At 35.3% G+C, this 24,122-nt stretch overlaps 2 protein-coding genes across 2 annotated transcripts; both read left to right on the forward strand.

Annotated features, from left to right (window-relative positions):
* Positions 1–1,678: 1,678 nt before the first annotated feature.
* On the forward strand, positions 1,679–3,112 carry LOC123536840 (protein disulfide-isomerase 1-like). The gene has a single exon (XM_045320312.2). It carries the CDS (start codon positions 1,917–1,919, stop codon positions 3,102–3,104), a length of 1,188 nt encoding a protein of 395 aa, XP_045176247.2. The 5' UTR covers positions 1,679–1,916; the 3' UTR covers positions 3,105–3,112.
* A 615-nt stretch (positions 3,113–3,727) lies between these two features.
* Positions 3,728–23,574, forward strand: LOC123536207 (uncharacterized). The gene is made up of 5 exons (XM_053529095.1): positions 3,728–3,781; positions 10,748–11,021; positions 12,166–12,277; positions 12,585–12,902; positions 13,201–23,574. Exons 2-5 carry the CDS (start codon positions 10,755–10,757, stop codon positions 13,509–13,511), a joined length of 1,008 nt encoding a protein of 335 aa, XP_053385070.1. The 5' UTR covers positions 3,728–3,781; positions 10,748–10,754; the 3' UTR covers positions 13,512–23,574.
* Positions 23,575–24,122: the final 548 nt, after the last annotated feature.

Here is a 24,122-nt window from a genome sequence, read left to right on the forward strand (position 1 = left end):
AATTTTATGTTGCCTCAGTAACTCGACTCCTCGAGTATATTACGGTCCTCTTCTAGAGTTGCACGAGTTTTGGCTTACTGGACACATGTTGTTTTGTGTTTCTGCCATCAAAATGCAGTTGTACCTGCTTTCAAAACCCTATGTGCGATGCTGGGAAGCGGGGCTATTTACAGGAAGAGAATACATTCGGTCAGTTATCAAATAAATTGCAGCAAGTTTGAAGAGCAAGCATCTGTATATCAGCATCACAAGAGATAGTGATTGCTGTAGGTTTGTCTTCAAGTTTCTATGCTTTTAAACTATATTATTATACATATGTAGATAATGCAAAAACAGTATACTCGTATTTTCTTTCAATTTTTACAACTCGTCATTCTCATCAGCAGTTCGTCAAACACCTGCCGAGTCGAACCATAGAACAATGGAGGCTTCTGGTACGTCTGGGCTGCACTATATTAAAGCCTCGGAGGGAAGCTGTAGATGCTTAGTTTTGAACGATAGTAATACTACATTATTTGCTAATATTCTCTCTGTTCAATAAAGAAAATTTTATCTCTAAACATAAACGCAGGTAATGTAACATTGTGTTAAATGCTTTAAAGACATAAATATACTGTATATCAGTCCCCATAGTGAGAGTAAAAATGTGAAAAAAGGTTGAAATGTATTCTTTTGATCATCGGTTAACTTTTTCTGCCGAAACATCAAAATTTCTTCTTTCTTTGCCTGTTATAGACCAAGTCAACTCGTCCAACGGCTCGTTAATCGACGTCAACGTCAAAAGCACTAAAATAAGCTAGTGTGAGACCAAAATTATGTATTGGCTTTATTTCACTCTCAGGACACCAAACACGTGATAAAATTTTTAATCTTGGCATAACTTTATGAATTTCTCGTTAAATAAAGTTATATGAATCGAGAAATATACTAAACAAAAGAAACAAAGCGCCAACTCAATTTTCATCCCGTTTAACGTGAAAAAAGAAAAGAAATTAGTACAAATCGACAAAGCTATATTGATAAATGAGTGAGGGGCCTTCGCGGCGCTTCGAATCACTTGACCCTCTGAAGTGGGTTCGAGCCTCACTTTGGTCGTTGAATTCTCCATGTAAGGAAGCCATCCAGCTGGCTTACGAAAGATCGGTGGTTCTACCCAGGTATCAAAGCAGGAATGTCGCCATACAAGCTATATTTGTGTCGGTGCGACGTTAACCCCCCCCCCCCCCCCCCCCACTTCTCTAAAAAAAAAAAAATACCGGTGTGATATGCAGGTAGTGATATGGATTATATCTCACTGATAAAACACAGTGTCACATCAGTTAGCATAAAATCAAATAACGTTTCACTATTTTGGTCATGTGAAAAAAAAGCCAGTTTAAAAATGTTGCTACATACTAGTACGTGTAACATATTCCTGTTTTAGAAAATCAGATTGAAAATACAACAGACGTACGAACATTACTTTTGGTAATAAGTCCGATAAACAAGCTAAAAACTCTTGCATAACTAACTCGAAATTTACACAATATCGATGGTGTAAATTCTGTTAATACTAGATGATAATATTTATTAGCCAATACTACAACAGCTGCGGAAAGAACCCAAGTCCTATTGATCTGTCCACATCACATGCTATGGACATATTATCACTTCATACCACATGTTACCCATCTATCGGTGCATCCCGGAAATGCGAATATAGTGTTAATAGATATTTTTGTACATGGTCACAAAAGCAAACGCTGATGACTTGACAACATGGCTAATGTTTCCTAAGCTACTTACTTAGTCGCTTTCCGTCAAGTATAAGGACTTACCGATGTTGATGACTTAGCTATGTGCGCTAGTGATTAATTGGAAATCAAAAGAAATTTGAGATCCCTAGAAGTTTAGAAGAGGCGCCGAGTAGAAAAAAAATGAGATTGTGTGTGAAATTCCTTTTGCCAGTTATCATCAGTTGGAGTATGCTTGTGTTTTCAAGCGGTGTAGAAATTGTAGAGCTCACAGAATCAAACTTCGAGACAAATATCAAACGGATGAAGTGTATGTTCTTATACGCTACTGAAGACAACTGTGAAAAATGTAAACTTTTATTTCACAAATTTTTGATCACTGCGCAGACTTTTGAAAGAGAGCGTGATATCACATTTGGGAAAGTTTCTGACAAAACTTTAATTAATGCATTTGAAGTGACGTCATTTCCGGGGATCGTGTATTACGAATATGGCAGTGCAGTCCCGAAAGTATATCTTGGAGATATCACACCGACCGCTTTAGCAAAAGTGGTATCAGACGCCATGAAAATAGACTTTAAGAAAGTAGACAGACATTTTGCTCTACAACTCACGAAAGACAACTTCGATGAAATCATGGATACAGATAAACAGTACCGGCTCGTTATGTTACACGAAGCAGACGACGAAGATGAAGTAGATTTGTACGAAGAAATAGCAGAAACGTACGAAAATGAACCCGACGTTGTCATAGCAAGAATAAATATTGATTCAGAGCGGAAGTTACGTAAACAATACAGCTCGTATACATATCCATCGTTTTACTGGTATCGAAAAGGTGACGCAAAGAAGAAGAAGCGTTACGGTGGAGACTTGAATGTCAATCAGATGATCAGCTTTATCAACAAAGAAGGGGGATTTTTCCGGACAAAAGGCGGCCGACTTAATCCGTATGCTGGACTGGTCAAACCGCTTGATGAAGTAATAAATAAATACGGGAAGGACTTGTACGAGATAAGGAACATTGATCAGATAAAACAAGAACTGGAGAAAGAAATAGCTAAACTTCCCGCTGATCAAGATAAAGAACTTACTAAATACTACCTGCATCTAATTGATGAAATTGAAGAAGACAGAACGATTGAAACTTTGGATGAATCGCGAAATAGGTTGTTCCGTCAGATGTCAGGTGCAGGACCTCTAGAGTTTGATCAATTGGTGAGGAAAAAGAACGTCATACAGAAGATTATTGACATAATCGGCTTGCATCTGCTGGAGCAGATCTCTGATGGAAATATAGACGTACCTCTCGATGCTGACGTCAGTTACGGATTTGAAGAACATGGTTTAGAGTTTCACGAAGAGCTCTGACTTCTTCTTGCGAGTACGGCATATATATAATGTGGTGCTGATAAGATGTGATGATTTGGATCAAAAGTCTTCTGTAGCTACGCCTCCATATTCAAACGAAGGTGCACTTGCAAAACTACAAGTACAACTTTAAACATTTTACTTACTTTCATAGAACTACAGATGGACCATGATGATGCACGTGGTCCTTCGAAGACAAACGCTTTTCGATAAAGTTCATCTTCATTTTGTTTAAGGCATTTTCGAACAACACAAATCGCTATCTTTATACTTAGTCAAATACACAGTTATTATATAGAGGACATTTGATTGTTTCAGCCGAAGATTGAGATCTGTTGCACAGCCATCACTGAAAATATAAGATCTGGTGTTCATGAGGGAAGCTATTTATTCCTACATGTAAAACAAACACATTATTTTGAACTTTTTTGTAATGTTTTTCACCGCACTTTATAATTTAATATTTTTGACAGAAAAATATATTTAATATTTCACTCTCATATTTCAGTAATTCACAAAAATACAATTAATTAATAAAATTCTAATATTAGAATCGAATTCTGTATTAATAAAACACATTGTTGTGCAATATCTCTTAATTGTTTGCTGTATGTGTGTTTCTATTTTTAGTTGCTTCCGGGTAGACCCTTCTCGGTTTAACAACTAAATTAATTAAGGTAAAATGTGTTCAAATTAGACAATGACTTATTTCTATTGAATATTAATAATTCTGTAACCGAAATGGAAATAATTTAATAAAAATATGAAAATTATAGTAATGTAATCATTTTCGCTTTCGGCTTATAGTTTTATCAAGTTTGTAAGTACATTTTACATAATATTTGAGTACATGTATACTGTATTTCAATAAAAAAAGTGTAAAAAAGTACACGCGTTTTGTTAAAGTATTTGTTCACATTTACTTCTTAGTATAATTTGGTGCTAAGTTCAGAAATATATATGTAGGCCATATGCTCTGGTAAAATTGCTACGGGTTAAAATGGTGGAAAAACAAAATGGCCGCGGAATTAAGATATATTTTAACATAAATATGTTATTCTATCACAATTACCCCGAATTATGCGTTTGTATCAAAATGATATGTAACGTGGTTAAGGATTAAATACATAACACTTTTCGAGGATAAATTGCTTTTAATTTCAATGTATGCCCACTTCAGAGTCAATATGTTTTTCTATTTTGAAACCACAAAAAAGACCTGGCTCAAATAGTATTTCGAACACTTTCAGCACTAATCTGAACATACATTTTATAATAATTCATTCACAGCGTTTAAGCGTTTTATCAGAGTGACAGTGTCCATATCAAGACCTTTGACCAGTCTTGAATTGGTTTAAAAGATTTGAATGCACAGTTTTAATAGCATCCACTGCCGATAAGTTTAAGAAAGACGAGTACATACTTTAACAACTCTTCAGAAATTGTCTCGGCTGGACCATAATATAATTTTATATGAAAACCTACAAATAAGTCCAAAAAATGTCACTTGTGGAGAAAGGAAACTTGATTTAAAGGTTCCCGCCAAAGAATAAATCCTTCGCATTGGACCAGCAGCTGTGCTCAGTTGTAATGTGAAGACACTCTCTCAAAAATAATTTCTCTGCTTCAGACCAGCTGCAATGCTTTGTCGTCATCTAAAGATCTATAGATCTATCTTTTAGGATAAAGTCTCTTCACTGGACCAGCTACTGTGCCTAGCAATGACCTCTTTAGTCATTCTCTCCGGTGGGGTTCAAAACTCGTAATCTCGCATGAAGGAAATGTGGAGACTGATGTCTAAATTTGTAGAATTTAGTTCAGGTTAAACTTGTTAGTGTAAAAACTACTAATTTTGTATCAGATATAGGATCCGATATACTATTTTCGTTCTGATTAAACATGTAAAGGGGAACAACCGTCTGACATGTTGCAATCGATGAGCGTTGATAAATATTTCTGGTAAAATCAGGCAAATCCTCATATCATAAAACTACATTTGAAAAAACTTTCTAAAAGTTTAAAAATTAACTATTTTCACGAAATTAAACCGACAACGCGCCGCATACTAGCTTTTTTTTTTTTACAAAGTTAAGCTTATCTATGTAACATTTTGTTGACATGAATATATATTCACTTTCCCGCTGTCCCAGCCACCATCCTTACTGTTGCATTTAGTTCCTACGTATGTCGTGGTAAGAACCAAAACAGTATCTCTGGAAAAAGTAATAGTGTTACAATTTAATCGTTTACTGCAGGGAACAGCATGCAGAATCATTCCTGTGCCAGTTTTCATGTGTTTCCCCCTTCCCTCGCGTTCAAATTTAGTCCGCTAGCTTTCCCTTCAACGGTTATTTCTTCCTGAAAGCCGCCATCATCAACCCATGTTTTTCCTGTAGGGTCTTGCATGATCAGCTCTTCTCATAGAAATATTGCCAAGACAATTTTATTTGCTGGAGGTGCTCTTCTCACTGGCTGAAATGTCCTTACTAATGTTAGCAGGCAAAATAGCATCCATGTACTCTCAGACATTTATTGTTCCTCCTCAAGAAGCACTGATGTGGGGAAACTTTTAAGTCATTGTCATCACCAAGCAGCGACTTCTGTAGAATGGAAATTATCTTTTCCATCCACATGTTGAATCACTAAATACATGTTATCTGCAGCGGAATTACACGACCAGATCCCTTGATTAGCAAAATATCTGTCTACTTAAAATTTGTCTCAGTAGCTAAATGGATCTTCCGAGCTATGAAATAGATTAACTAAATGTAATCACCTAGTCAGGTGGTGCGATGTACTTGCAAGACCAGTGTGTTTAGGTGCCCAGTTTTTACCTTCATCTGCTCCATAAACAATGTTTTGCTCAACACATTTTTGTTTGTTCTTGGGCACCATGCACTGAATTGAGAAGCATCAATAAACACTCCAGAACACAGTTTATTTCGTCAACCCAAAAGTCACCAATATTTTAGTTTTTATGCCCTATCTTATGAATTTTTAATTACTTTGTTATGCTTTTAGTATGAGCATATTTATTCAAACCTTTCCAAAGAAAAATATTTTGTTATAAAAAGATATGAATTGGAAGATAATAGGTTGTCATTTTTGCCCCACCCCGCCCCCATTTTGCCAGTTTCAGAACCAATTGCCAGAACATATATTTTTTTAGATTCAGCATACAAATATGTGGCCAAACACTTACAAAATGCTTGTAACATTTTACATTCTGCCAAATCGCACCATACTAAAAGTGGGGACTTTACCCACCATTTAAAGTTAGACAGTCGCCTGATAAACTAGGACAGACGCTGTGGTCCAGTGGTAACACTGTCTGACTACGAAACCACGTGACATGAGATCGAGTCCTATATCCAACTAAAAATTACCAACGCTGGGATAAAAGTATCGTGTACAAGTATTGGTGATTTACACCTGGCATGATAACCAGGGAAGCTTCTGAAATTGGAGCGCATTCTGTATCTTGCACTATCCTCACACTAACATTACTTCATTCATATATTACATTACATTCTTCTGGAGTAGTCACCCATATGTATTAGCGATGGAAGTTATTATTACCGGTGGCAGCTATGCAGCTATTATTACACGGCCTGTAAACACTGGCTCGTCCTCTTTGAGGAGATGAGTTGAAAAAAGAGCCAATGATACTTCCGAGGAGGCGCTAATGACCGGAACTTTATGCAGAATGTAAACAAAGAAGAAGGGTGAGTTGATGGTTTCCTTTCTCAGATAAATGTAAGGCCCTATTTCAAAAAATAGCCAATGTAGTTCCACACAGAAATGATTATACTTTTTATATATGCAGGCCATTTTGCAAGGTAAATGCATTCCTTGACGTGAGAACTTTTGAAAGTTGGAAAATGGGGCAAGTTCGAAGCAAAAGTGGAGATTTACCCATATATTTCGCCCTATTTTACACAAATAAGAGTAAACTTAGATTGTACCAATTTTTCCCATAATGGTATGTTGAATCTGAATTATTTATGTGTTTTAACGGCGGGTTTTACCCCTCTATGCTCAATTTTGGCTTAGAGGAGGAGCCAAAGCCTTGGAGGAGTCGCAAAAGTCCAGAGTCGGAGCCACTGACCAGTTCTTTTCCTGGGTGATTAACACTCGTATAAAGTTTTTTCGTTCTCGCAATGTAATCTCTATTTCGTTTTAATGTTTTTAATTTGATGCTTGAAATTGTATTATACTACCCAAATGCACACACTCTACCTAAAATAACAAGAGCTGTCCACAAGACAGCGCACTCGACTTTTCTCAGTGCTTGACTCTGAATTAGAGCTATGCCAGTAAAAACTTTATAAAAGTTAAAAATCTAAGTTAAAAAGGGGCATAACTCTGTCAAAATTCAAATCGGAGTTATAAGGATTGTTTCTCCTGGTGTAGACTTTGATAGTAAATAACTGTTTCAAGTTTCAAGTCAATAGCTTTGATAGTAACAAAGATATTTGATGCTATCAAAAGGTTTAACCAAAAGGGTTAACGAAAAATTCTAAGTTAAAAAGGAGCATAACCCCATCAAAATTCAAATCAGAGTTATAGGGATTAATTCTCCTTATGTAGACTTTGATAGTAAATAACTATTTTAAGTTCTAAATCAATAGCTTTGAGAGTAACAGAGATATTTGACTTTATAAAAAAAATTAACCAACGGCGACGCCGACTCCGACGCCGAAGCCGATGCAAGTGCAATAGCTCTACTTTTGTGTATATATCAATGCAACGGCTACACAGTTTAATGTTAAATGGTCAGTTTTATTTTAAATGTTTGAAAGGAATCGCAAAGAAAGAATGCTCAATTCTGTATGATATTATTACTTTTGTTCGTTCTAGATGGGTCTGTTTAAAGGCAAACGTAGGAAAGGGTTATTATTGACAACGAAAACGAACGATGTAACATACAAATGTAAAAGAAAAGAAAATAAAACACAGCAAAATACAATTTAAAAAAAATCAAATTTAGACGAACAGTTTAGAAATGTAACCACGAGCACCCCAAATAAAAAGAAGCGCAAGAGAGCGGCTGTCACCAGCACTAAAGTGAGCACATTCAGATCTCATTTGCACAAAAAATGTATCATCACCGATTGTTCGCTTGTACAATACACACCAGTACCGGAAATGGTAATACACTTCTTGCGGAAATGATGGCGATTTATTCTGCAAGGCCATTAAACTTTGAAGCGCTATTTCTGGGTGCGTACATTGCGCTAAATACAACGTCCACGTGACGTAAACATATTATCGTTTTGACGATTTAAGCATTGCTAGTCATGTTAGAATGTACACATTATTTATAAACTTCCTCGATATTTTTGCTTATATGTTTTTTTTATCATTTCAGTATATTTATGTCTTTTCTAATTCATTTAGAAACAAATGTTTTTAAGAGTTTCTTTGAAAGCATAAATAAAATCGAGTAAGGCAGATACTATATAACGTAAATATAAGAAATGATTTTTTTCTGTAGTCCGCAGAATAGGATCGGCAAATCAATGAATCGCGCTAGCTGGAAATTAAGTATCAACATACATGTTTCCTTACAAACGTTTTTTAAGTAAAATTAAAAAACTGTATTTATAATTCTGTAACTGTATGCTCAGTAACGGTCAATACCCATTCTTACTACGTAGCATTAATTAAAAACAAAGTCTGACAGCAAATATTGCCTCAACAGATGGCACCCTATTTACAAACTCCCAGTACTAAATAATAACTTAATATGACTTTGACTGCAGAACGACTGACAAACGGACAAGGATAAGACAAAAGCTATATGATCCATGCGGTTCGACCGGGGATTAAATATCTAACGTTTTCAGTTTCATTGTTATCGTTAGAACATCTGGGAGAAGTATTTTGAGTGTTAGCATTTTCATATATATGTAATCGAATTAAGCAATTTACAGGTAAACAAATAAATTTATTTAGCATTTGTAAGTACCGATGGAAGTACATATAGCAATTGCATTTCCAGACTACCACAAAGTTAACACTAACTATTAAAAAATCCAAAATGCGTTGGACACGAAAACCGTTGTGCATTAGGAAATGTCCCTTTCATAGAAAATATCATAATTATACAACTTATAACGCCATGGTAGCCCATCATTAGACAAGTGCAAAAGAAAACAGAAGTGCAGATATCTCAGAATACATTCTAAGGAAATGAATAGGATGTTGTTACAATATCATCCATCAGACGTTTGACACAATCCAAGGGAATTATGATAAAGCTCTGGTATGTGAGAATTGATGATACATTAAAAAAAATCTCAATTTCAAAGTGCTTTGGCTCCCACTCCGGTTCTTAGCGCCTCCTCTGCGGCGGTGGCTCCTCCACATGGTGATAAATGCACATGTACGGGATAAACACGCTAGTAAACCACGTAAGTCTTGCAGTAGTAAGATATGCTTTTCAGCAAGATTGATGCAGGGACTATAAAATCTTAAATTTGTGTAAATTAGGGTGAAATATATGGGAAAATGTCTACTTTTGGTTTGGACTTGCTCTATTTCCCAACTTTCAAAAGTTCTCACGTCAAGGAATGCATTTACCTTGCAAAACGGTCTGCATATATAAAAAGTATAATCATTTCTGAGTGGAACTACATTGGCTATTTTTTGAAATAGGGCCTTACATTTATCTGAGAAAGGAAACCATCAACTCACCCTTCTTCTTTGTTTACATTCTGCATAAAGTTCCGGTCATTAGCGCCTCCTCGGAAGTATCATTGGCTCTTTTTTCAACTCATCTCCTCAAAGAGGATGAGCCAGTGTTTACAGGCCGTGTATTACCGGTGGCAGCTTTTATCCGTCATATCGTCGTATCTATATAGGTGCGTCATAAGTCATTTTAAATAACAAAATAACAATACAGCCGTTGGACCATTTTCTATAATCATAGAATATAAAAGCATGATTTAACTGAACAATATAGAGGTTGTAATTACTTATAATTAGCTGTCACGTAAGTCCTTGACATATAACCAAGTATGTTTATTTTTAGATTTCAATTTCAAATTGGTTTAAAAATTGCCCATTTACTATTGATGCATTATCTATCATTGCATTCATGTATGTAAATTACGTGTTGAAATAGAAACCAAACATGTTTTCGATCGAGACCTGTGCTCAGGTCGTTTTACAAGGACAAAAGATATTGACTGGCGGTCGATAGTGGCGGAGAAAGGGAAAGGATCAGACTGCAACTACGTATAAACCTTTGCTAGTTTACGGTTGTCCTCTCCTGTTTTCGTTCACCATAGCGTTTCAAGAGTATGTCGTATCAGATTTACACCCCCTTTTCATGACCAGAACATTCAAATGCGCTTTACATACAAAGGCAGCCACTCCGGACACTGAAAACAGATTTGTATAAAAAAAAATGGAAATACTTTCGGGGCACAGCTATCAAACTTCATATGATAATTGGATTTTTATAGCCAAAAGTCACCCCTGTCATGGTCAAAGCAAACTTGAGATTGCAAATTATCCACCTAGATACCTCCGACAAGCAAACATGTAGGCATATGTGCTTTACAAACAACCCTTCTTTTACAAATTTGATAGGAAGTCTCTATAGTACTTATACCTGGAATTATTGTATCAATTAGATTTAGAATGGGTGTGAAGAATAAAAGCAGAAACAGTGAAGGAGCTGTATGGAAAGAACTGGATAGTTCGACTGAGATTCCGGGCAACGACAGTTACAACACAATTTTTTGTCGTATTACAAGATCATGCGATATGGTAGTGAAGTTGAAGGGCGCCGGTACCATGTATTTGCTACTTGAGAACGAACAAACCTGTCGTAAACTCTTTGACCTTAAGTTCAACTGTCGGTTGCAAGTAGAGATGCATTTTTACCTGGATAACCACAAGCTGCAGGTAAGTTTCTATATATTTTATCGTAAGCATAATTGTTTAAAGGATCTTTTGTCACGATCTCTGAAGAGCAACTGTATCTCTATAGCGGTATATCTATTTTCTACAACTTAACCAAATCCGGAATAATGTGTTTTTAATGAATACCATTCAAAACCGGTTACTGAAGGAGCTCCAATCCTGTTGTAAGGACCCGTTTTAGCTAATGTCTTGTTGGTATATTAATATACTTGTTGCGATTTAATCTCCTTTTGGGTCTTTTCAATTCTGCACATGGAAGAAGATCGTTTGCAAATAAATGCCAGGGTTGTTTTTGCTTCTAATCGAAGGAATCCTCGATTGTTTATACTTGCTGATGTTTAATCTCGGGAGATAAAAACGAATTCCAATTTTCCAAACAACAGTGCCATTTCGGGCATTATCTGTCAAGCCTTCAGAGAATCTGTTACACATAGTCGTGAATTTGCATGTGGCCGATACAATAGAATTTGTAGAAGATTTGCAAAAAATGAGCAAATTCAAGAAGCCCATTACCGAAAATTTACTACTTTGAGCAGAATAGCGAAAATAAGTTTCCACCACCTCCAGTCAAACGTAAAAAAACAAAGACAAATATCAAACAGGGAATGCCACGCACCAAGAACGCAGCCTCCTCAAAACGAAACCCACAGCACGCAGACGCGTGCACCACACATACACACACACAGTCAACACATTAGGACAAAACGAACAAACAAAGGAACACACACACACACACACAAAGCCAACACAAAGGACAAAACGAACAAACAAAAACCAAAAGTTTTAAATCCACCGTCACGGTCTCCGGTCGATCAAGTGAAGAGATTATTGACCTCATATACTGGCCATATTCATAAAGATAGGAAAATATGATTTTATTATTAAACCTCGATTGAATTATTCAGTTCTTTTTCTTGCATAGGTAATTCCAATATCAAACATTAGAAGTCATAGGTAATTTAATGTAAAAAATAATTTAAATACGTATTTTTCTTTCGTCTAAACGTCAAAAAGTGTGCATATTTAAAGTGTTTTAAGGCGAGTGCATGTCTCGGATTTTATTAACAGATGTTGGATATATAAATTATATTATTAAGCTTAACACAACGTCATTATTTAACTTTAGGTAAAAGCAAGTTCCAGTTGGTGTCAAGATATAGTGATTGATCCGGAGAAAGTAGTTAGATTGAAAATTCAAGTAACCAAAGGGATTTGGAGCACTCTTATAACTGAGAATGGTATGACTTTTAAGTGTCTGGTTATTATCCCCAAAATATACTATTTCATATGCATTACAGATGGGTTTTGTCGGGATTATACTGGAAGATTGCTAATATTTATGAATATAACTGACTGAAGGGTGATATGAAATGAAGTGACAAATCGAAACATTGTTTCATCATCTAAAATCCAAATGTTTACTGAATATCTAATCTGTCGATATACCGTTGTAATTTATTTTTAATTTGATGAATCGACAATCTGGCTGCTTTTAAATGGATGAATTAAAAACAACAACAACAACATTTTTTTTTATGATTTTAGGCCACACTGTCCTTAAGCAACCTACTGAAATAGCCGAGAGTTATGTTGCTACTGAGATAGCTGGTGCGAGGGACGAAACGATCACAGATGAAGACGGCGATGTCGATGATAGAGATCTAGTATTTGTGGAAGTTTCGCCAGCAGATGAAGAAGAAGAAGATGCCTTAGCGACAGGAAACGCTACGGGACCTAGTGTGGCAACAGCGAAGCGCTCACTTGAAACAGCTGCGATGAAGAAAGATGACGATGCTGATGATTTTGACGACTATGCAGATGATGAAAACTTCCTTGAAATTTCAACTCTTATAACTGAGAATGGTATGACTTTTAAGTGTCTGGTTATTTCCCCCAAAATATACCATTTCATATGCATTACAGATGTGTTTTGTCGGGATAATACTGGAAGATTGCTAATATTTATGAATAAAACTGACTGAAGGGTGATATGAAATGAAGTGACAAATCGAAACATTGTTTCATCATCTAAAATCCAAATGTTTACTGAATATGTCGATATACCGTTGTAATTTATCTTTAATTTGATAAATCGACAATTTGGCTGCTTTTAAATGGATGAATTAAAAACAATAACAACAACATTTTTTTATGATTTTAGGCCACACTGTCCTTAAGCAACATACTGAAAAAGCCGAGAGTTATGTTGCTACTGAGATAGCTGGTGCGAGGGACGAAACGATCAAAGATGAAGACGGCGAGGTCGATGATAGAGATCTAGTATTTGTGGAAGTTTCGCCAGCAGATGAAGAAGAAGAAGGTGCCTTAGTGACAGGAAACGCTACGGGACCTAGTGTGGCAACAGCGAAGCGCTCACTTGAAACAGCTGCGATGAAGAAAGATGACGATGCTGATGATTTTGACGACGATGCAGATGATGAAGACTTCCTTGAAATTTCAAACCCCGAGTAACTGTCAGTGGAGGCTATGCGGCACAATCATGGCGAGTATACAGGATTGCTGTCGGTTTATTTTCCCCAAAACTTACGTGATTTGTTATTCTATAACTCCATTCCATAAAAGATGTATTCCAATAGTCTTGCATATAGCTCTTGCCAGTTCGTTTTCATTGCACGGGTTTATTTAGTTACAAGAAGTTTTTCGATTAATATATATATGTCAAAGGCTCTTCTTTTTGGTATTTCTTTTGGCGACAATTGTAGCACAATTATATACTAACACGAAAGATACTTCAACTAACATTGAATTATTTTGACTTTGCACTGACTTCAAAACATGTTACGAAAGCTTTTTGACATGATTTTAAATATGTATCACATCGTTTCACAAAAATATCAAACGCAAACGGACTTTTTTTATTTAAGAGAAAATCAAAATGGCTTCTCTGAATATAGTTTGTTTATCCAGCTTGAGTTCTGCTCAAACCGGGGTTAGAGGGCGTGGATGGTAGATTGCACTTCCATTCCCGTCCATGAACAGGGCTCAATCAAACCGATCCTGCAAAATTTTTGTAACATTTTTTGTTTATGTCGTGTTGGGCGACCTGTGGCTTTCTACCTTTCCTATTTTGTTTAAGAACGTTCAATTTTTACAATCCTTAGATAAGACTACAGCTAAGGGTGATAGAACAGCACGGATCACCTATGTTGGCAAAACGATCGATAAATGTAAATACTAAAGAAACCGCACATAACTAACATATTTAAGGAATCAGAAGTAATATTTTGATTTCAGGAAACTATGATTAGACAGACAAGCACAGGTCGAGTAAACCTTGTGTATTCAAAACCATTTAACGAGATGCTTAATGTCAAATGTTTAACTGAAATTCCTGACTTTCTTACACGTACTTTTGGTAATCTCTATGAGCAAAACACATTATGTGTAAAATACAGAAAGAATTGCAATTCAGCTTTGGCATAACGTATACATAAAATACCCCAGTTCTTGTTCTATTGTTCCATTCAATGTCCTACAATTAAGTTCCGCTGGAGCCAATGTTAAGGGAGTGAGAATCAGGACAGGAGAAGACTTAGACTCAGACTCAGTCACACTGAGTCTAGAGTCTATAATTACTTTGCTTGTTTTCTTTCAATACTTCCAAACGATCTTGTTATAGATTTTATACTTTACATGTGAAAATAAGTTTACTTTGTAAAAACTAAAACAGCGGTTTTGTATATTTAATTTATTTGTTATTTTAGTAGACACATAAAGGTTTACAAAATATTTTGCAATAACTCGTGTTTTGAAACCGGTGCAAAGTAAAGAATGATCCCAAATAAAGGATTAGAACTATGCTGAGGAGCGAACCAACAGTAAATAAATGTAAATCAGAATGAAATACATTATGCTAACATGAATGTAATTTTTCAACTGAATGTGCGTAATGAAACTGACCAAAGTGTGCAACCTGATATCAGATATCAGGGACGATATTATTAATATAATGGAGCTATAGTCTTTTACGTTTTCATCTTTATATATTATTATCTTTAAATGTACATAAATACTTTAAACATGTTTTACCCCAAAACAGAAGAGTTTCCTAATAATTCCAGGAAATATATCAAGGAGGATGATCGTTTAGATGATTTGATATTTAAGAAATGATAGTATATCCCAAACAGTCGTTTGACGATGAATACGATCAAGGTTTATAGTTCAGATGCAATGGAAGTATATCAGGAAGGATATAACATATGACACATATGAACAACAAATACTGATGTTTTTGTTTAAGAGAACCACTGTTTGAGATATATTAGTTCGATTCTAATACGATATATATCAAGCATTATTATCTACATCCTTGACTTTTTCACCAGCTATTTGCCTGTTTGTGTGGTTTTCTTTGCAGCGTACCGCTATGACGTTTGACGCAATGACGTAATAATTGTGACGTACAAACAATGATTTTGTTGCATAATAGCACATAGTTTCAGTCTTTTCTTATTCAACGAGAACAAATCAGGTCGTGTTAGAACTGATCATAACGCCCTGTTCATATGAAATCTGACTGATAAACCGTGCTAAAGGCCTTGTTTTCAGGGTTTCCAGTCTGCATTAAGGTATTGGCCTCTTTGATACATTCACGAGTTCTAATATAGAAGCTACTAGCCTCCGAACAAGGGTTAGGTATAGACATCACATGTCCTCAAGGCAAAAAGAATCCTCAAATCGTTAAAAGTTCCGACTGTGTTATTTCATTATTATAATTAGTAGTGTTTATCGTTACCTATTCTAGAAACAAACTTTGCCAGCTTTTTGTTTCTTTTTCACTCTTTTGCTCTTATTAATTTTTGTATCTTGAAGCCAGACTACAGAGTGCGAAATACCTGTGTGAGGACATTACCGCTACGATCATCTTTTAAATGATCACATATTTATTATCGTTCACCCCGAGTAGCAAAAAATGTAATCCACATCCTTTCATGTTTGTTTTAGAATGGCACAAATTTCTTTTGTCGAACAGCATCTTATGAGGACAGGCTGCCATAATTTGTAAGTTTTTAACAGACCTGTCCGTGTTCATGACGCTTTTCCTTTTACGCAAGTGTGTAGTGAAGTTTTGATAAGTCAAGTTGACCATATTATTGATCTGTTCTTATCTGCCTATTTAGGCATAATGTCATCTGATGGAAACATTTCGGAAAGACTGCATTCACTTGCCATTAGTTGAACATTTTTGGTGTCATCCTCATTGTCAGTATGTTTTACATTATCTATGAATGTTAGCGTAGAAGGTAATAATTCATATACACGTGATTTTTGACGAGGCTGTGTCATCGGATGGAAACATTTCAGATAGATTGTATTCATTTGTATTTGTTTGAACATTCTTAGTTTCATGCCCGTTGTCACATGTGTTAATACTGAAGAACTTGTCTGTATAGAAAAGTGATGGATTTTAAGTCCAGATATTCTTCACGACTTTATAGTTGTTTTACCACGCGCTGTGTTTTACCCAGTGAACTTCCGCTTGAATTACGGTTTCTTTCGTTATGGAGAAAAGATGTTTGTTATATAATTGATCTAAACGTATGCTAAAGCTCACAAACGAACATTCAGTCATTTTTAAGATGTTAACAAAATGCAATTAGCGGGTTTGCTCTTTTGTGCAGTAGGTATCGCCGTATTGTACAAAACTAAAATATGATGGGTGCTTGAAAGAGTTTTTGTAGTTTTGCGGTTTTCTGTGTTGAAATGTTAACTTTATTTGTATCCAAACTAAAGCTGGTTTATTTTTTATTTTAACTATTTATTGCTGATACAAGAGAGTACTTTGAAACAGAAATGTCAAACTGCAGGGTATTCCTTTATGCTTTTATACAGTTTAATTGCTCCACGCATTTTCATTTAGCCGATTAGATTATTATGTATGTTTTGAATGTAAAACATGCTTTAAACTTACATTCAATTACATGCAATATACAGGATGAAAAAATATTTTGATATTGTGTTTGTATATTAGAGAAGCTATTGTTAAAGCGTATACATAAAGATGTATTTTCAAAAGAAAAATACATTTGTAACTCACGCAGAATTGGGTATCTTTGCTCCTCGTGTTAAGATAAAGCAAAAGTTTTTCCTTAAACTGTTCGGCCGAGACGAAGCAACCTATTAGATTATTCGATGCTTAATCAACGTATTATAGTTATTAATATATATACTACATATTAAATTATCCGCAATATTTTGTAGTAGAGCTCATAACATGTATTTATTTTAATCTATGAAATGGTATAGGAACATAACCTAGTATACTGCAGCTTGTTTCAATTATGACTGTATCTGCCCGTTCACATCAAAGTCTGCCATCATTGAGATTTTGATCACACAAGGGTTGCTTTTGTAAATAAGAAGCGAACTAAGATTCTTTTCTTTTTCCCGCATAGAAATATGTAAAATTTAAATGACAATTATTTGTCATTTGATATGATAATTTTTGATAATAATTTGCAATTGGACCTTGCTTGTTTGCTTATTGTGTCCCTTTGTACAAAAATACTTGCATTTAGTCTAGTTTAAGAGGTTTTCCTTTCTCACATCGTTTCGCATTTGTTTTCAAATACTAGTATAACATACCCATTTCAGAGAACCTTTTTAGTAGCTTCAAACATTTTTTTGTTTCCGTCTATTTTAGTTACACTTTTCATAGCTTTTGAAAAAGCTACATAAAGGTCCAAACATATGTTAAAAAAGGATCTTATATTCTATTCATATATCTCTTACTAATTTAAAAAGTTATAAATCAATATGCTTTAAGACATTCCGTAATTATTCAAGCTGTCTTTCATATGAAATACGAAGTTATTTCATTATACATTGAAATTTCCTCTATTTTTTATTGACATTTTCTACTATTATCGTCAACTTACATGCTTTCAAACTCCACCTACATGCTTTCAGACTCCACCTACATGTTTTCAAACTCCACCCCTTAAGGACGGTTGCAACAGTTTTGATAAAATAAAATTTCCAATGATAAAATTTGTTCAAACTTTGTATATGAAACAGAACTATGAAAAAAATCGAAGGTCACCATGCTTATTCAGGAGTTAACTGCTCTTTAATAAGCAAATTTGAAGAAAACCCAGTTTAAAGTGTAGATAACTCCAAAACAAGCACGGTGACCTATGATTGTTTTTGCATTTTTCTGTTTCAAACATGAGACTGTGTTCATATACAAAGTTTGAAGAAATTCTATTACTGGGAAATCTTTGCCCCATCTCTCATACAAGAAACTGCAGCTAGCGTCTTTAACATTTACTTTAAAGTCATAACATTTACTTCAAATTATGACTGATAGCGTCACTGTTGCAGGTACTTGGTGTGTAAGGTACCTGCTACAGTTTCTAAAATTTAATCCATTTCAAGAGGCTGTGCAAACATAGTTTTTTTACTCTAACCATTTGCATGTTTCACTTATATTCATGATATTTAATTTCTGTTTCATTGAAAGCAATATCTTTTCATTGAAGATATTATTTATTATCTGACCTTTCAAGGTACATGTATCTATAATTTTCTATATAAGTTATGTGACATTATCACATACTTATTTGCACAATGTAATATGTTACAAAAATGTGAATAAGCTGACTGAAAAAAGGCTTATCAATTCAAGTTTTAGAGACTTCTGATTTTTTAAAATGGTATGAAAATTTATAATGTGATGCTTAGATATTACTAAAAGATAATAGTTTTCGGCCTACATTTTTATTTTTCCTGTAATTACATGTTCCGTAATAAACTGTTGAAAGTTATGACTGATACATCGGTATCTACAAGTGCTATGGATGCCGAAAATACACGTGTTTAAAATTTGCTATTTATTTCTGATTTGTTTGTTTGTTTTGGGTTTAACGCCGTTTTTCAACAGTATTTTAGTCATGTAACGGCGGGCAGTTAACCTAACCAGTGTTCCTGGATTCTGTACCAGTACAAACCTGTTCTCCGCAAGTAACTGCCCACTCCCCCACATGAATCAGAGGTGGAGGACTAATGATATCAGACACAATGTCGTTTATCATATAGTCACAGAGAACATACGCCCCGCCCGAGGATCGAACTCGCGACCCCGAGACCCGTAGACCAACGCTCTTACCTACTGAGCTAAGCGGGCGGGCTTATTTATTTCTGAAGTGTGTTACTTTATTAACTCATTATTGATGCAACTATGCAAGACATTAATTTTATTATGGCCTAAGTATTTTCCCTATATTGTACAGGGATTTGAAAACTTGTGATTCAATGGTTCTTGTATTTATTTATGTATTTTACATACTAGTAACAAGAAAATGATAAAACCACACCAGTGGAGATGAGATGTTACTTTGCTTTAAACAAGAGCAACGCGTCATCGATAATACTTTTTAGCATCTAAGTAAAATGTATTATGTATAAGCTACAGAGAATGCTTTTTTGTTTAGTTTGCATTAAGTTTAATAATTTTTCAATTAATATTTTAATGTGCCATGAGCACTACGAGCTTTCGATAGCCATTTTGTCGTCTGGTGACGTTGACTCAGTATTCCGTTTAGAATTCGGTTACATCGCATATTTTATAAACGAAAGAAGCGTGTGATGCTTTATTTGAATGTAGTACGTATACTGACTTGTTATGATGAATAGAGATGATGTTCATTGGTTCTCGTCTTGACACATCCGTTGTTCCGCCGATCTTCGTGAACCATGTACTTCTTTTGTTTTCCTTCTAGCAACAACCTGCGCTGAGCTGTAGTTTCTCACAGTACAAACATTCCTTTTTACCTTGTTTTAAATTATTTGCAACATGTATTCTGCTTTTCCGCTTGTATAGACTGGGTTCTATTATTTCTGACACAAAACGAGTGTTTATGTGCTCTTTGAGGCATTCTTATTCAAAGAACACTCCATTGTGATTGCCTAACTTTATTATTCTAAGGGCCATTTTGGGCAACTCCTTGGTAATAAATGGACACACTTTTGTCGAGTAGTGGTGATATTTAAGACTATTTACGTTTTGGGTTTTGGTTTATTGTTATGGCAGACATGTCTTTCATTCCAGGTGATTTGTAATAATAATTTTGTATCTTATCCCACAGCCCTGTGAAACTATCTGAATAACTTACATAGTGTTCGTGACAGTGTAGGTCTTTTGTGTCCGCGAGGTATTCTGAATCGGGTAACATTTTGGAATTTCTGTATAATACGGCTTTTCGGAGGTAAAATATTGACAGGGATATCCAATAATGGTATATAACAAAACGTTTCTGTAAGGAAAGATACGGACGGAGAGAAACTTATGAACAACAAAGCTGCCTAGACCACACAAATGCAAAAAGTTGTTGAAAACTGTTGACTGTTTTGGGGTAAAATGTATCAGTTGTGAAACCTTTTTCATGTTGATTTTATTGCATATATTGTGTTTTTCTAGCTCACCTGAGTGCAATATGCCCAAGGTGAACTATTGTGATCGCCCGGTGTCCGTTGTCGTTTAGCGTTTAAATCGAGGTTTTGTGTTACATCAAAATATAACTGTTATGATCTAATATCGTAATGCTTCACTCGAATGAAACTCTAAAACAATTTTATGCTATAAGCTTGCATAAATACATGTATGTTGTTTTATTGAATGAATGTAGGCCTACTATAAAAAGAACATAAACTAGATAAAATAATTTAACTTTTTATACGCCCGCAAATAAGAAGTATTATGTGATCACCTGCGGCGGGATGCGTTAGAGCGGTGTCCACTGAAGTTGTCCGTCCTATAAATTGAACATTTCTTATCCGATGTTCCGAAACATTCGCTGCAATATTAATAGGTATAAATATCTCGCCCAAGTTCGATAACTAGCTGGATTGTCCAAGAGGCTCTGGAGTTATGACCCTTGAATTACTAAAGTTGTGAAAATTGACAGTGTCCACCCTCAAACTTGAGCATTTCTTATCCAATGTTCAACCAATGGGGTCGCAAAATTTATGGCCGTAGTATCCAACTTCAATAACAAGCTGGATTGTCAGGGGTTATGGACCTTGCATAACTCAAAATTGCAAAACTTGACACTGTCCGCTCTCTGGGTAAAGTAGTTTCAATGTTCACCATTCTTGTTGGGCATTATATCAGGGACATGTTTGATAACCAGCCCGATACTCCAGTCGTTCTTGATGTTTTTACTTAGAATTGTGAAAAGTGACATTATCCATTTAATAACTTAAGCAAATTTTATCCAATGTTCGTCAGACTTAGATTGTTTATGGGTATATTATCTTGTTCAAGTTCGAAACCCAGGTGAATACATTTTGTTGCTATTACCCTTGAGTTAGTTGAAAATGAGAAAAGTGACAACTACTCTGATCTAATAGCTGAGTATTTTAAAAGTCAAAAGTAATTTGTTGTTACGAGTCTATATTGTGGACGTAAGTCACTCTTTACTAGATTTCTCTTTCATTCTGATGAGCATTTATTGGCGATTAAAACAAGTACTCCCAGTTAATTTTTGATCTTATTCATTGACCAGTCACAAGCAAAACGAGTTATGTTAAGCTTCCCGCTATTTCATATCATATGTTTCTGATATAAGAACTAATGATTGATAAATCATCATGTTAAATATTGATAATTTCTAAATAATTGATGATGTTGACTCATTTGAAGGAAATCCAAGGAAAGCATTTTTCGGCGGCTTAATCATGGCTATGCGAAAAATCATTAGATATTCGCCCATATAGTAAAATGTTGAACGGATTTATTAGCAAAATCTGGGTTATCTACGGTAAATGGTAGGTCAGGTGAGCGTCTGGATCTTTATGACCTTCTTGTTTAATTGAGTATTCATTGTAAATATTCATACTTGCTTTTATGCCCCCGAAAGTGGGCAAATTAAAATCGCACTGTCCGACCGTGAGATCGTGTAAAGTCTTGTCCGGGTTGAAACTCTGCCATCCATAAAGTGTTTAAATTAACTTTGCATAGATGTTCACCATAAAAAGACGACGTGTCATGCGCAATACCCAACTCCCTAGCTCTAAGGTCAAGGTCACACTTAGAGGTCAAAGGTTAACAGGGTCTGTTTCGTGTTCAGCCGTAACACTGCCATCCATGAAGGGATTTTGAAATAACTTGGCATAAATATTTACTATAATGAGACAATGTGTCATGTGTAAGACCCAGACCCCTAGCTCCAAGGTCAAGATCACACTTGGTCAAATGTTAACAGGGTCTGTTTTGTGTCTGGTTCAGTACTCTGCCATTTATCAAGGGATTTTGAAATTACTTGGCATAAATGTTTTCCATAATGAGAAAACGTGTCATGCACAAGATCAGACTTAGATCTCAGGTCAATGTCACATGTAAAATCGGACTGTCCGATCGTGCGTCCGTGTGTCCGTGTAAATTCTTGTCCGGGCTGTAACTCTGCCATCCATAAAGGGATTTTAAAATAACTTGGCATAAATGTTCACCATAATGAGACGTCGTGTCATGCGCAAGACCCAAACCCCTAGCTCTAAGGTCAAGGTCACACTTAGAGGTTAAAGGTTAACATGGCCTGTTTCTTGTCCGGTCCATAACTCTGCCATCGATGAAGGGATTTTGAAATTACTTGGCATACATGTTCCGTGTCATGCGTAAAACCAAGACCCCCTAGCTCCAAGGTCAATGTCACACTTAGAAGTCAAAGGTTAAAAAGGTCTGCTTCTTGTCCGGTCAATAACTCTGCAATTCATCAAGGAATTTTAAAACCAAATGTTCCCTACAATGCGTTGGTGTGTCATGCGCAAGACCCAGACCCCTTAGCTCCAAGTTCAAGGTTACCTTTTGACAACATTATTTTTCTCTGGTCACGAAATGATTCATGCCTAAACTATTTTGACAACCGTAGCATTCTTAGGCACGCTTCGCGAGCATATGTCACTAATAGTGACAGTACTTGTTACCATTCTTTTCTTTGCTACAGTAGATTGTCGGTGTTTGAAATTTAAGCTGCCTGCATACAAAAGATTGAACAAACGTAAAAGTAAAGAAATTGCAAACCAATATTTCCTCTTAGCTGAAAATTTTACATGTTATGTTTATGTTTCTTGGTGTTGATCATGAGCTATATCAGCAAAAGCTTTATTTTTACAATTTAAAAGTATTTGAAATTAGTCTAAATAATATTTGCATACTCATATTTTGTTACTAAATGTAGACTTCGGAGCATTCTGCTCCTCTTTTGTTATATATATTTTACATCAATGGACACTGAATGAAAACTCCCCTCTTTGTATAAGACTCCACCCTTTGTGCTATTAAAATTTGTATAGAGGAGCCTGCTCCTCTCATTGTATGTCTTGTTTGCCTTTGTTAAATCTAGCATATAAAAGCAGTTATTTGTCATTAAGAAAATGCAAGGAAAAAAATTGTAAAGAAGTAACATCTATACTGTACTGGATTATATCATGTTTGATATACTTAGAGTTGGTATATAATCAAAATGGAATGAATATAAATTGTGCTTTGGAGTAATAAAATGAATATAAATTATGATGGTGTTTTTGTAATCAAATAAAGTGTATAATAAGTGTGTCAAATAAAATTTGATGTGTGTTTGAATGGAAAGAAAATAAGTATGCCTTCACCACATGTAGACAGCTGACGTCGATCGCAAGGGATGTTCAAAATGTACGTAAAGTTTGTTCACGTTATGAGCATTACATGGCATGAGGGTCCAATATGGCTCAGATTTTGAAAGCTCAAACAAGTATAACTATGCTAGCTCCTAGACTTTGGTATGTTATATTTTCTATTTCCATTTTTAAACTTGTAAATGTAGTTAGTCTCTATCCCCATGTCTAATAACATATAATCAGTTCTCGGTGAAAATCTCTAAAATATAATGGCATTTGTCGTTATTTTATAAAGGACAAATTACATAAATCTGAAATTTTTGACAAATTCTTTAGTTTCGTTCTAGTAGCTAGTCTCAGGTAGTACAAATTATTTTTTTCTGCCGAATCACTTTTAAAACTGGCCTTCCGATTCAGGGTAGAAGTTTTTAAAGCTTTCCATACAGCCATATAGGGAAACACAGG

This window comes from Mercenaria mercenaria, chromosome 17 (assembly GCF_021730395.1).
Source record: "Mercenaria mercenaria strain notata chromosome 17, MADL_Memer_1, whole genome shotgun sequence".
Taxonomy (NCBI): domain Eukaryota; kingdom Metazoa; phylum Mollusca; class Bivalvia; order Venerida; family Veneridae; genus Mercenaria; species Mercenaria mercenaria.

Excerpts from the sequence above, each read along its gene's own strand:
- LOC123536840 (XM_045320312.2), top strand. The coding sequence starts at position 1,917 with ATGAGATTGTGTGTGAAATTCCTTTTGCCAGTTATCATCAGTTGGAGT.
- LOC123536207 (XM_053529095.1), top strand. The coding sequence starts at position 10,755 with ATGGGTGTGAAGAATAAAAGCAGAAACAGTGAAGGAGCTGTATGGAAA. Across the intron at positions 11,022-12,165 it reads TGGATAACCACAAGCTGCAG|GTAAAAGCAAGTTCCAGTTG; the intron begins GTAAGTTTCTAT and ends ATTTAACTTTAG. Across the intron at positions 12,903-13,200 it reads AACTCTTATAACTGAGAATG|GCCACACTGTCCTTAAGCAA; the intron begins GTATGACTTTTA and ends TTATGATTTTAG.